The sequence below is a fragment of the Leptosomus discolor genome, chromosome 9 (genome assembly GCF_034619465.1).
Source record: "Leptosomus discolor isolate bLepDis1 chromosome 9, bLepDis1.hap2, whole genome shotgun sequence".
Lineage (NCBI taxonomy): Eukaryota > Metazoa > Chordata > Aves > Leptosomiformes > Leptosomidae > Leptosomus > Leptosomus discolor.
Window position 1 is genome coordinate 13,233,686 of NC_141399.1, and position 14,055 is coordinate 13,247,740.

Below are 14,055 nucleotides of genomic sequence, written 5' to 3' on the forward strand. Positions count from 1 at the left end.
AAAAAGAAGGGAGGGAAGCACCCCCTTAAATACACTTGTGTGTCTCCTGTCTTGACTGATGGACCATGGGATCAGGTGGCTTCTTAGGAACTTCTTAAAGGCTTGGAACAGGTCAAGTCTTTGAGCAAGTTTTCCCAATAGAAGTCCTGAGCCTGCATCTGAGGCTTGGAGCCAGGAGGATCACTGAACAGAGGGAAGCGGGAGGGGTGGGTTTGTAGGTCTCTGTGTGTGTGTTCCTATCAGTAGCACCAATGCTTTCATTACCTTTAAATGCACTTACTGTAGCTCTCTGGTAGTAGCTGAGAGGGGCTGGGCTTGAGAAGCAAGGCGGTGAGGCCAAGTCTGCTACCAAGAGTCCCGCTTTGGGGAGTAAATTTGCCTTGGGAGTCACGCTGGAGTTAGGGCAGCCAGATCCTGACCTTGAGATCACATTCAGTCGGTGCAGGTGCAGTAAAACCTGTGTGTTGTGGACGGAGGGGAGCCAAGTCTCAGTTGATGTCCTGGGCAGTTAGCATTCCACGTGTGAAAAGAGGTTTTCTAGTGCTCTAGCATTCAGCCGCCGGTTAGATGGGCTGATGTTTACATTGGGGAAAATAATCCTGCTGTCATCTCATTTTCCACCTCCAGCTGCAAACAGCCCCACTCCCTTTTTCAGCTCCACAGCTCCAAACTGAGTTTGCAATGTTTGAGCACTTTACCCTTGCTTGACCGATTGCAGAGAATTTGATGCCATGGTGCAGCATCTTAGGAGGAAGTTTGCTTTAGTTGGAGAGTTGCTCAAAAAGGATGTTTACATGCCTCTCTCACACAACAGCCTGTGAAATCAGCAGCAAAGTATCCCTTGACTTACCTCAGTTCTAGACTGGCAGGCCTTCTCCACTCCTGTTCTGTTTTCCTAGGTAGTTTGGTTTCAGTTGGTCTTTTTGAGGTAAATGTAAAGACTATCTGAGGCTTTTTAAACAGGGAGAAAAGTAAAAACTTGGAAACAGATAATTTTCTGGTCCTTTTTGTTTCCTTTTCAGCATCCTGCCTTGAGGGGAAGGGGAAGTGATTAATGTCCCGCAGGTGCAAATCGGGGTAACATCTTTAAGATCACTGCGTTTAAGCAAGTGTAAAAGCCAATTCAGATGAGATGAGAATCAGATCTGAGCTCCCCAGTGACCGTTTCTCAGGCATGCCTCAGGCAACTTTGAGGCTCCAGCTCCCTGAAGATGTGTGATAAAAGGCACGTGAATATGCATAATTGTTCTCTGAGCCCTCCCTAAACTGAGACTCAGAACTACTGTCAAGCCTGAAGTCTCAGAACATTTGTTTCTTCTGTCATCGAGGGTTTGAGGGACTTGCTTTGGTCAAAGGCAGCAGTATTCCTCTCTGTTACCATGATCTGCATGCTTGCTTACTGCAAGATGCAGCTTCACATTTGGTCTTTAAGGGAACCTTTGTACAGAAAGACCCCCAGATATGCAGCCTGATGCGGAGCCTGTAAATCTATCCCTGTGTGTATAGATATTTTTAGCATGTTCATCCCCGGTGTGAGTGCCTAAAGTCAAGGTACTAAAGTCTGTTGTTTCATTTTGCATAGCGCTTTGCATACAAACTGAATCACAGATCACCTCGATGTAGGACCACATCAATATCAGTCTATTAGGGATTCAAGAAAGGCAATAGCCTTTGGCTTCCTCTCCAGATTCCATTTTCAGTGGTTTTATCCTGTCTCCATACCTTTCCCCGTGTTATGTAGGAGATGGTGACCATCGGTTCCTTTTGTACCTTGTTGGTAGGGTTGCAGAGATGCTCAGAGGAGTTCCCTCTCCTGCCCCAGCAGTTGATACTGGGGGACAGTCCATGTACATGGACAGCCACATGTGGCCCTTTTCTGACCACCCCTCGCTGATGGCTCCTGCTGAGTTTGATGGGTCTGTGCAGTGAAGCTGCACAAGTTCAGTGGCTGTGTTGATGGCACTTTGAGGCTCACAGGATTAAATGCAAGTTGTTGTTATGATATGGTGAGTAAATTAAAGCATGGAATTAAAGTTTCAGTTTGTATAGCACTTAGCATAACAGGGCCAGGCATGGCCGTGGCCTTTAGGCAGTTTCACCATATAAACGTTTCTAAGTCAAATAATCCTCATTAAATATGTTTTTAATGCCCAATGGCTATTAAAAAGATAACGCTGCCCATCAGATGTGAATCAGTTCACCCGCAAAACACTTCCTTGGTGTACATTGTTGCTAGGAGCTGCTTTGCTGCCTTGTTTTCTCTCCACTTTACTAATTGGGTGGTGATAAAGCAGTGCTTCTGGCTGGGCTCAGCACCTCCTGGTGTAAAGTCTTTAAAGAAATCAAGAGGGCTATGCAGGCTTATTAATAAGCTAGCAAGTTCTCCTGATTTGCTCTTCTGCCTTCTTATGGCCTGAAGGTTTTCCAGAGACTGTAGAGCTCTCCTGCGTCTGGAGCATCCAGGCAATCTTGAGAGTGTCTAAGGGTGGCTGTCATGAGGCTGAGAACAATTTTCTGCTGTCTCTGACAGGGTGCACCTGGCTGTATGATCTCAGTTTAGCTCCAGAAATCTACTGGTTAATAGAATTTCACTTTAGTCTGGTGATACTTTTTATACCTTTACTATTTGTTTTTTCTCTGTATCTTTTCTTTGCACTAGGCTGATCTTGTTAAGTCGATTGCACTGTTGTCCCTCTCCTGCCAGCCTTGCAGAGATGGGTCATCTCCGGGGACCTGCAGGCTGGGGAGCACTGTAGAGAGGCTGTTGATAGCCCACTTACTCTTGTTCAGTGCTTGAGTTTCCAGCTCTGCACAGGGAGGATTTAAAGAGGAAGAGAAACTTTGTCTTAGCATTTGTAACAAGAAGCTTTTCTATCAATCAACTTAATGTAGTTAAACTTCTTTTTAACAAAAACTGTCAAAGCTGGACTTCTCAGAGCGGTGTGCCAGGTGACAGAGCAGATGCAGAAGACAAAGTGATTCCTGGAAAATGTTTTCCACCTACTCGGACTTCACGGTAGTACCATCTGCCAAACGTTTGATCGCACTGACACCTGGTGGCTGCTGGGAGTTGGAGATGAAAAATAATAATAAAAAAAGACTTTTCCCCTCTCTTAGCTTTGGGTATTTGTTTCCTGTGACTTGCCTAGGACAGTCACCTGCTTTATTCATGAGGGGCTGCTGGGCTCACCTGTGAGCAGAGGGGCTCACACCAGGCACGTAAGGGATGGTTTGTGCGAGGACATCCCCATCTGCAAAGCAATGGGATGGGACGTTTCCTGGAGTCACTGGTTTAGAGGCCCTGGGTAGCAATACAGGGTCTCAGCTCCATCTCCCTGCTTTCTCCTCCACCTGCCTCCTCTCCCAGGGACCACAGCCAGAAAACAGAGGCTCTGGCTTGAAATCGAGGTGGTTCTTCAGAGAGAGCATCAGGTGCTGGTGTGAGGAGCTCTGTGCCCTGTGGAATTCTGGTGATGGCATCGTCTGGATGCACAGCCAAGATCAGAGTGGCTCTCCATCTCTGTGGGACGGTGGCCAGGCGTGGTCTGGGATGGCCAAGCTGCAGAGTACTCTCAGATGTTGCCAGATCTGCCGAGAACAGCATCTATAATGTGGAGTCCAACACGTGCTAGGACTTTGCATCCTGCAGACTGCCTCGTGGTACGTAGGGTGTAAAGAAACAATGAGAAGTGACCTGGTAACTGTGCTGTGGAGTATGTAATGCGGGTTGAGAATACAGCTCAAGATACCACCTTAATATCTCTCCAGGCAAAGGATGCAGTGTGAAAGAGAGGTACATTATCATATGAATTATTGCAGTATGACCTGCAGCAGGATACTCCCACTGCAGCCACTGCCAGCAGCAGCTCGTCTGTTCCCGTCCGCCTTCACAGCCACGCAGGAGCATCTCTCCTTCACAGAGGGTTTGGGGCAGTTCAAACAGACAATAAGCACCTTTATTTGTGCTGGTTCGCAAGAGGCATGTGGGCTCATCTCCACTGACAGGCTCCTGCCCCTTCTGAGCACCCTCATTCCTGCTGGACAGAAACTGTCTGCAAGCCCTGGCCACTGCTTGGGTTTGCTGCCGGAAAACACTTAGAAACACTTGCGTCTGGCCCGGAAGCAGAAGGGTTGTGGTTTTGTTTTCTTTGCAATAAAACGCACCTCCTTGGTGTCTGAACACTGACCTGAGCAGAGTCCTTTGCTTGGTTGCATCTTCCTGAATTCACGTTAACCAGGTGTTGGCCAGGGTCCCTCTGCTAGGATGGGGAGCAGTCAGGCTCTCTCCCACTGCCCCACGGAGCACTCCTTAATTCTCCCGTTGCAGGTTGCTGCAGAAGCCCCGGGCCGTGCCAGGTGCCTGCGCTGCGGGGAACTGGCTTCCCCCGTGGGGTGACAGTCCCGTCCCCGTGGGGTGCCCTGCTCCATCCCCACAGGACTGGCCCAGCACCCCTGTTCCCTGCTAGGGCGGTTTAGCACAAGCCTCTGCTCCAGAGCAGACCGCCTGCGTGCGTGCAGGCCCCCGTGCCGTGCGTGTGCCGGAGCAGGTGCCCCCAACCAGCCCCACGCCTGCTCCAGAGCTGGGCACCACGCAGCTGCACGTGGTCCAGAGCCCCCGCTCCCTCCCACGTCCTGGACGCGCCCCCCGCCCCGCAGTGTGTTCTAGAGCCGCCTCCCATGCGTGTTCCAGAGCAGTCTTCCAGTTCTCCTTCCCCCCCCTTTTTCCCAGTTCCACGCGTGTCCCAGAGCAGCCCACCCGGGCTCTAGTTGCTCCTCCGGCCCGCAGGGGGTCGCTGTGCGTGGCGCCGCTCGGCCGTGCCGGCCGCGGGGCCGCTCCGCTCCCGCCGCCCCGCCCGGCCCCGCCCCGTCCCGCCCGCCGCCGTGTTTACATCCGCCGCCGCTTCCGTCCCGCCGCCGCTGCCTCTCCGGCCCCTTCCCCCGGCTCGGCCCGGCCCGGCCCGGTCTCTTGCGGCTGCCCTCCGCTCTCCGCGTCAATGCGGCGCCGCCGCCCCGCGGCCTGCCCCGGCCATGGACACCAGCGACCTGTTCACCAGCTGCAAGAAGGGGGACGTGAGCCGCGTGCGGTGAGGCGGGCTGGGCCGGGGAGGGGAGCGGTTCCCGGCGTCCCCCCGTACCACCCGCTGCCTTTAACCGCTTCAGTCACCCAGGGGAAGCGGGGCCGGGCTGGGCCGGTCCTGGCGGGGGGGCAGCCTGGCCTTGCCGGGCCGCGGTGTCGTCTTGTGGCCGGCCCGGGACGCGCCGCGGGTCGTGTTTACCAGCAGCCCTGCCCGGCCTTCCCCTGGCCGCTGAACCGACGGGCTCTCGCAGCCTGGGGTCTCTCTAGGCCAGCGGCGGTGCCAGGAGATACCTGGGGTGTGGAAGGGAAAGTTTATTTCTTCGTAAATAAACGTGCCTTGCTCTTCTCCCAAGGCGTTTGAGGGTACACTGAGCCGTTGCTGGCGTTCTTAGGTTTGGATGAGGTTTGTTTGTTTTCTTAAAATTCAGGTATCCAAATAGCAGATGGTTGTTGGATACTTCGTTGGTGTGAGTGCTGTCTGTGGCAAATGTCCTTGCAAAAGTCTCTTCAGTTGCTCTGTCTCTTGGAAACTCTGTTTGCATTGGTAGGCAGCAAGATCTCCAGGAGGTAATCATCACGGAGATATTCAGACACCTTGTGCTGTAGGCTGTGGTAGTATCTCTAAGAAATACCGGTCTGCTAAATTTCAGGTCAAGTCTCCTTGCTCATATTGAAGCAGCGTAGCTCAGCTGCAGGGATTTCAGATCAGGAGTCAAATGGGCTTGTTGTCTGCAGGGTGAATGGATGCTGTAAAGCAAAGGCCCAGAGTTTGCAACAGACTGTTCTGCTGCATCTTGTGGGTTGAGTCCAAGATTGCTTTTTGCCTTTTGATCCTACTTGATTCTTCCAGCTCCCAACATGCGGACAATCAGAAGGAGCTTCTGTTTCAAGGTGCTCACTAACGAAGGATAAATAGGCAGACAGATGAGGTCTGGGGAACATTGTTTTTGGTTGTGTGTTCACGTTAATTTATTTCAAGCGGTAAATTGCAGCTTTACTGTAGAAGGAGGGGACCTGCAGGTGGCCTTGTAGAGGTTTAAAATGACCCGCACAGGAACGATATAGGAGAAATTATCATTATGGGAAAGCTGTTAAAGCACAGGGGACAAGTTGACCACATGAGACTGAATATAGAGGAGCTGAGTTGCTTGGGATTTTGTATGTGGTCAGAGGAAGCTGACGTTTGAGACAGGAAAGATGGAGGGAGCGAAAGGGGGCACTAATATGGTGGACAAGAAAAAACCAAAAACTTGAGAATCTTTGTGAAGGCTGAGAGGATCTTTTGCATGTGGTTAGGAGAGATGGTTGTTGCAGTAGTTGGGGACAGGCTATAACAAGAGCCAGGCTGTGTAGAAGATTTTTGTGCAAGGCAAAAGCTGGCTTCTAGAGGTGCCAGAGAGTGAGAGTTTGCAGCATTTGATGTAGTCTAAATGTGCAGAAGGAGGAAGTGGCAGAAATTAAGAGCAGTCTGGAGTGACACTGATGTTACTTGTGGCAAGAAAAGCCACAGGCAGGATGGGAGTCCAGCCTTAGTGTTATAAACTTGGCCGCTTATTTGTGAGCATCCAGGTTGTGGGTGTTGTAGGAGAATGTGAAGGTACTGCTGAAGTGCTGAGGCTTCTTTTGTGATTGCTGCCCTGTTAGGGGTCAGCTGGAGGTGGGTTTGATCCTCCTCTCCCCCTGTGCACCACTTAATCTTAAGGGAGAGGTCAAGCTGTGCTGCAGAACACTGTTCCTTGGATTGAAGATTTGACTGATGCTCCTTCAGCCATAGCTGATAGCTCCCCAAGTTGAATGCAAGATCTTGTCGTGCCTTCAGAAGTTACTGTACGCACTCGAAGTTGCATCTTTTAAAGAGGAGAATGTGACTGAGTGAGCAGCTTCATGAAATTGTAATTTTACTCTCCCTTTTCTTCCAGATACCTTCTTGAACAGCGAGATGTGGAAATTAATGTCCGTGATAAATGGGACAGTACACCTCTGTGAGTCCTACAGCCTAGAGCGCTGTCTGGGCGGGAGGGGAGGGCTTTCAGAGCTCTTCTGCTGTCTTTGCATTAGCAGCTAAGAGCACTGTTACAAAATGTCTCAGGTTCTGCTTTTTGGGAGATGTGGTTATGTATTTCTGCTTCTCTTCTCTGTGGGTGCTGTGCTAAATATGCCTTTGTCTCCCCATCTGACTGATACTTGCTATAGTAGTGCTCAGAAGGGTGGTTAATTTTGTGACCAAATTACCTGGATTAAGCAATCTGTTCTTGGCCTGATTAGGCTTTTCTAGCCTGCAATGCCATTCTGGCATTTCTTTTCAGGTGAGGACTTGGCTTGGTGAAATGCAGAGTGACTGTGGGATCACAGTCTGTCTGGCAAGGCTGTAAACATGCAGTAGGTAGGGAGGAATCCCCATGCTGGCGCTGAGGAGGGTGATGTACCTCTCCATGTACCAATTCCAACGTGCATTTAGAGTATGGAATAACTTTCCAAAGTAAAGGTAGACTTAACATTTACTTGCTGCAATGCACGTTACAGGGTTCCCCTAGTTTGTAGGACAATTTGAGGTACTTGTGAAAGAGAATCATGAAAGGCTTAGGTTGTGAAAGAGAAAACAAAACTCACTGTAAGTGGGACTTTATGGGGCGAATTTGCTGTGCATCCGGTGTGGGTGCTGGTCCCTTGTTATCACAGTGTGCAGCAGTCAGACTGACAACAGAAGGAGCAAGGAGTGGTTCTGAGAATTCAGTGGAATTGCTGAGTGCCTGTGAAATGAGCTCCACTAAAATGAGGCTGGATTTGGCAGCTGGTGGTGCAGTACAAGATGATGAACCCAGACTGGGACCTTGAGATCTCCTTGCAGGACAGCAGCGCCTAGGAGTGCTGGGAACAGATCCTGCTTAGTCTGTGGCTGGGGTCAGACCTCTGTGCTATTTAGTAGCAATTCCTCACTCCTGTGAGGAGTCATCCTCTAAGCTTATCAGGGATGGCTCAGTGCTGAGGTCTGCGTGCTGTGGTGTGCCCAAACACTGAGTTTTGCTTCCCACTGCATCTCTAATTTTCTTTCTCTTGTTATTGTCAGGTATTATGCTTGCCTCTGTGGACATGAGGAGCTTGTACGCTATCTTCTAGCCAACGGTGAGCAAGTGTGTCCTGGTTTTGTGTGCAGTATCTTTCTCCATACTGGTCCGTGGGGATTGTATATCCTTCTAGCTGTCCCTTGTGGAAATTTCTGTTACAACCAACCATCTAATCAGTGATCTCAGGCTGCAATGGGAGTCCTGGACATGATTTTGGGTACCTTTTGCAGGCAATTTGCTGCTTGAATTTGCTAGAGGGAAACCTTCTGTAATGACTCGAGGTAGCATGACTTTCTGAAATCACAGCTGATGTTTTGGGAGGGTGCATTGCTGTTGGGAGTATGCTGATGTAAGAATTGTACTTCATCTGAAGAACTGTCTGTGTAAAACTTTCTTGTACTCTTCTGATAGACTTGCTTGGTAAAGTCCCATAAGTGATCGTACTCTTTGTACAGTGAGATTCTTCTTCCCAGGACACTGCTGGAGCCATGCTGAGAGGCTTATTACCAGGGTCAGTTTAAATGGGTCATGACTTCTTCAGGAAATAATTTTGCTGTGGAAGAACAGCTTTAGTTATACACATGTAAGGGGAACTTAGTTTTTGTAAATATGCTCAGTAGTATAGGGGATCACAGTGAAATATGTCACCAGCCAAAAGTCATACTTGTTTAGCGACCATTCGAGGACACTTGAGAAAGATGTACCTGTGGTGATCTACAGGAGCGAAATGTGAGGCAAACACTTTTGATGGGGAACGTTGTTTGTACGGAGCTTTGAGTGATGCCATCCGACGTCTGCTGAAGGAGTACAAACAGATCACGGCCAAGTGCATGAAGAGAGACTACTATGATGTCTTCCTGCAGCGGTAAGCCGATGAGGCAGCTCCATGTGCAATGCATGCTGTCGTCCTTCCTTAGCTGTCCCCCTGCATATTCAAGCCATCTGTTAAGAGCAGATTTGAAAGGCAACTGGTCAGTACCCTATCTCATTCCTGGGCATGTAGAGCTTCCTAAGGGATGTTCCTTAAAGGATGGCTTCCAGGTATGTGTGCATTTGAAATATGGCCTCCAGTGACTTAGGTACAGACTCCAGAGCCACCAGAAAGCTGATCTTTATAATGCAGAAGCATCAGACTGTCATCCTTGACTATCAAACCAAAATCAGATCGCTAAAACCACATCAGCAATATAGGATAATACGTCACCTGACATTAAGTTTCAGTCCTGAAGTGCCATAGCCTGTGAGCTGAGGTTTCCAGCAGTGCTAATAGGCATCTCATTTCTGAGACAGAGCACCTTAAGAAGCCTTAAACTGACTTATACAGTGCTCAGTTCTTCCCTGTTGTTCACTGAAGTGCGTTAATTTTAAGATGTTTCTGTAAGTTGCCTGTCATACCTTGTGGTCTTAGCCTAGAGGTTGATAAGAAGCCTGACTTGCTCCAGGAGTAGAGGAATAGTCTCAATCTTCTCACTGTTTTTCTACCCTGGTAATTCTGATGTTTTTACACAGACTTGTTTTTTTTGCTTTTTTTTTTGATTCGTATTGGACTGACTTAAAAAAAAAACCCACCCAAAACCAAACAACAAAAAACCCTCCAAACCAACAAAGTTTCAGCATCTGTATCTTCAAAATTGGAAAGCAAATAAGTCCTAAAAAGACCTGACAGTCTTCCCATTACTCCAGAGTCCTAATTTCTGAAACTGTGGGGAAAGAGGGGAGGAAGGCAACTAATTTATCTGAATAAATTCAGATTCTGCCTTTCAGGGAAGTAGAATTTTGCAGGGTGATTTATCTTTCTCCTGGTGAGTTTGTGGCTCAGATGATGCAGGGTTGAGTGCACATAAAAACTAAAATGTGCCGTTTTCTGCTTTTCATTTCAAACAGATCTTGGGGTAAAATTGAAACAAAGGGCAACAGTAAGGGGCAAAAAATAAACACCTAACTGCTGCTATTTTGTTTTGGGCAAGGCAGTAGTAGGAAGGATGTTCTAGTGGCAGGAGATTGAGATCAGCATTCAAGACCCTGCTCTGACATCATCTCCTTGTGTGACCCTGCACCTTTCTGTGCACCAGTCCTGGTCTACAGCAGCACTACGATCCCTGATATCTGCTTGTTTGACCTCTTGGGGATGTTTGTGAGGATATATATATGTATATGCAAGGGGTGATGGGCGTTAGGAAACAATGGCGATGGTTGCCGTAAACTCTAGAAGTAGCAGTCTTGGGTTTTTTTCCCCTTTAAAGAATGAGGGTATGGGCATGCAATCGTAGACAAGGCTTCATCTCTGATGTGGTAATTGCCTGCATTTCATGCCTGTAACATCCTTCCTACTTCTGAGGGTGAGTGACATCGGGTCATCTCCTATTTGCTGTATGGTTAAAATGTCCACGCTGACAGTGTCCAGAGAGCAGGAAAGTTGCACCTTACTTTGTAGTGGGGTAATTCTTCTTGAAAGTGTGTGCTTCTGTAGGGCTTTTTGTCATCTGACAATTTAAAAGTGGGATTAACCTTTAGAGATGTGTTTGGGGGCAACTAGTTCCTCTTTAAAAGCTGTTCGCTGTTTTCAGGGGTTCACCTGAGGCAGGAAGGTTTCACTCTTCCAGCCTCCCTCTTGCACTAACAAAACTTCTTTGAGTCATTGGAGGGAGTGAGAGATCCCAGTCTAGTATGTAAAGTACCAGCCCGTGTGCTGGCCTTCTAACTGGGCAGGGAGAGCTGGCAATGTCCAGAGGTATTTGTTCGTTTAGACCTATTTGTACCATGTCCCCCTAGCTTTAGTCTGTTCTCTCCTTTCTCATTCTACAGTGAATTTCCATGTCTTTGTTCCTTACAGGTTGCTGGAGCAGGGTTACCAAAGCGACATTGTTTTCATTGTTCATGGCAAATCCTTCTGTGCCCACCGCTGCATTCTCAGCGCTCGCAGCGCCTACTTTGCAGAGATGTTTGAGACCAAATGGAAAGGGAAGAACATGATAGTGTTGAAACATCCACTGGTGAGCAAGGCTCTGCTTCCAGCTCTTTCCTTTCTTTTCCTGTTTCAACTGGGTGAGAAAAGTGAGTAGGAAGGACAGATTGAGGGTTAACTTCCACAGTGAATAGTAGCTTCTGGAGCTCAGAATGACCCTAGTAAAGGAGAGGGACTTGTTGAGGCACTTGATGCAGTAAAATAGCATCTTATTTGGGTAACAAAGGGCTGTAGACTGTAGACTTCCCCTTTGTTCCCTGTCACGGGCTCAAACGTATCTTAATTAATTGCAATAGCAGGTAGCTGTTACCATCTGCCACCTGCGTCAAGACTCCTCTGTGGGATGAGTCGAGTCTGTCTAATTCCTGGTGGACAGGTGGTCTGTAGTGAAGAGGTCGCCTCCATAATTGGCACTAATTGAGTCCCTATTGTTGCCTTTGCAGCAAGAACTAAATAGGCCGTAAGTGCATTCCATCCATTAATCGCCAATACTCTGGCATATGTTTCTGTAGCTTGATTATGGCTGTGCAAAACCTCTCATGACAAACATACTTCCAGTTTCTCAGGGCATTACTTAATGCTTCTCTTTTCTCTTTGTACAAGAATGTGTCTTTCCTCTCAAATTAGGAAGAGTTGGAAATGTTTGCAACCAGTGAAAGACTGGATTTTACAGAGCCTGTATTACAGCTGTCTCTTTGAAGCACCTCCATTAGTCAGGTCCTGTGCCGGTAGGCACAGGGATTAGTATCAGTTGATATATTTAAACAGCTATGTAAGCCAGGTGGAGTGGCAGCATTAGTTACATGAGGAGCAAGGAAATTGGGTGCAGTGTGTGAGTTGCCATTTAAGTGTTTTTTTTTTGACTTGTTCGGCATCATGTTTGTATCCAGGCAACTATCAAGCTTGTTGTTAAGTTCCTAGGAATTCTAAAGGTAACTTTCTCATGTTTTATTTTAGATTAATCCGGCAGCCTTTGTCTCTCTTCTGCAATATCTGTACACAGGTAATGACTTATTGTTTAGTGTATGTACACATGGGTGGTGGCCAGCTGCCTGTGCCTCTGCCATAGCACTGGTTGGGTGGCACAGGCTTACAGACAGCCGTGTTTGGGTGTGTGAGTTGCCAACACATCCTCTTTGCTGGCAGAAGGGGAGAATGTGAGCAATCCCCAGCTCTTCCAAGTTGTCTGTACCTTTTGCCAGTTGTTGTCCTGCCAATAATTATGCAGTCAATTAAAAAAAAAAAAAAATCAGCTTAGATTGATTGGTTGGATGAGTGTGGAGAATGTATTTTTAATTTAAGGAAGGTAAATCTGTTGTCTGGGATAACAATCCCCTGAGGGGGTGAAAAGCCAGGTTCCCACATGGGACATTTTCAGTCTGGCAGACCTGAGCAGTGTGTGCTGAATGCTTTGACTACTTTCTAATATTTTTTCTAAACAGAAGTTGATCCTAAACCTTCTATGAAAATGCTAAATGTTGTGTTATAGCCATGCAAAGTGCTGAACTATTTCAGGCCAGGAGGTGGTGCCAGAAAATAACTTCAAGGCTGTCCTTCCCCAGTCTGGTGTCTTCAGAAATGTTCCTTGCCACGTTTTCGGTGATGGTAAAAGATTCTGGGGTGACAGCTTGTGAGCCTGAAGCCTTTTCTTACCCAAAGCCAGGTAGCCAATGGTGGCAGTCATGCATGCTGCTGTTGTGCTGCTATTTTTTCTTTTCTGAGGGAATTAGACATCTTTTGTATAAGCCTGTTTGATCTTTGGCCTCTTGAATGAATCTATTAAAGTAGATGCCAGAAAGTGGGAATGTGAATTAGATGCCAAACTGAGATTCAACAAAGTGGTGGGCTGTGAGGTACCTTGTCTTAGCTGCTTGGACTGAGTTGTAACTGGGTGCTGAAAAGTGAGGTGATGGGTCTAATTACTGAATTTCTGTGCCGTCAAGTCTTCAGTCCTTAATTCTTGCCATTTTTACACCTAAATGGTATGGTTTAAAAGAGCTGGCTGCATTTCTTCTTGGCAGGTCGCCTTGATATCGACGTAGAATATGTAAATGACTGCAAGAGGTTAGCCAAGCAGTGTCGGCTGCAGGACCTCATAGATGATTTGGAGACCAAATGTAAAAAGGTCTATGAATTTGGTAAGCATTTTACTTGCTGTTGTCTCTGTGGTGCCTGTGTGCCCTTTCAGGGAGAAAGAGGAAAGTGTGATGGTGGATGTTTCATGGTGCCCTTTGGGCTTCTAGAAGATGATTCTGTTGTGGAACTCCCATGTTTGTGTGATAGTTTTTGGTCATGGACTCTCTGTAGGGCAGCTGTAGTGGTTTCTGATACATGCATGTTTATAATTTGTATTGAATCTTTTCACTATAGTAGAGCAGCCATGGCAGCAGGACTTTGCTGTGGTTGCCAGACATTCGGTGGAGCACTGTGGGGTGTACTGGGAAGTGCCTTTCAGCAGAGAGCTTGTATAAATCCCTATAAAATACGTACTATTAGAAGTCCTTTTCTGCATCTGTCTGACCCCTAACCAAAGTAAAACATTTGATAATTGGCTCACAATGGATGCAGAGAGATATAACACTTTTTAAAAAGCAGAGAAGTATTTCTCAAAGCACAAACACATTTATAACACATATACGTGCCAAACCTTAAATGATGCAATCCTCTATTTAAGGGCTTTTTGTTATCCAGAGAGCTTGTGATCTAATCATGACATCAGCTTGTTGCATGAAAGCCAACAATTGGAGTTTATCGTTCATCTCCTTAGTTCGAGTTAAAGGACGCATGAAGAAGAATCAAAACAGCACAAGTAGGGCAAAGCAATGTTAGTCATTAAGTAAAAAAAAAACTACCTGGTAACAAAACCTCCAGGCTGAAAACATCTGATTCACATTTCATGCTCTGGGTTAACTCCTTTACTTCAGTCAAGTTAATTTTGGTTTGAGAGG

At 47.4% G+C, this 14,055-nt stretch overlaps 1 protein-coding gene across 2 annotated transcripts in view; it reads left to right on the top strand.

The window, feature by feature from the left end:
• Positions 1–5,016: 5,016 nt before the first annotated feature.
• ABTB1 (ankyrin repeat and BTB domain containing 1) overlaps positions 5,017–14,055 on the top strand; it is a 28,736-nt gene continuing 19,697 nt past the window's right edge. The window contains exons 1-7 of one of the 2 annotated variants that reach the window (XM_086470193.1): positions 5,017–5,084; positions 6,997–7,059; positions 8,145–8,200; positions 8,863–9,007; positions 10,976–11,135; positions 12,065–12,110; positions 13,129–13,245. In XM_086470193.1, the coding sequence (XP_086326319.1) occupies positions 5,029–5,084; positions 6,997–7,059; positions 8,145–8,200; positions 8,863–9,007; positions 10,976–11,135; positions 12,065–12,110; positions 13,129–13,245 (643 nt within the window). In that variant the 5' untranslated portion in view covers positions 5,017–5,028. Of the gene's footprint in view, positions 5,085–6,884; positions 6,905–6,996; positions 7,060–8,144; positions 8,201–8,862; positions 9,008–10,975; positions 11,136–12,064; positions 12,111–13,128; positions 13,246–14,055 lie in introns of those variants that run through there. The other variant, XM_086470194.1, reaches the window with a different exon arrangement.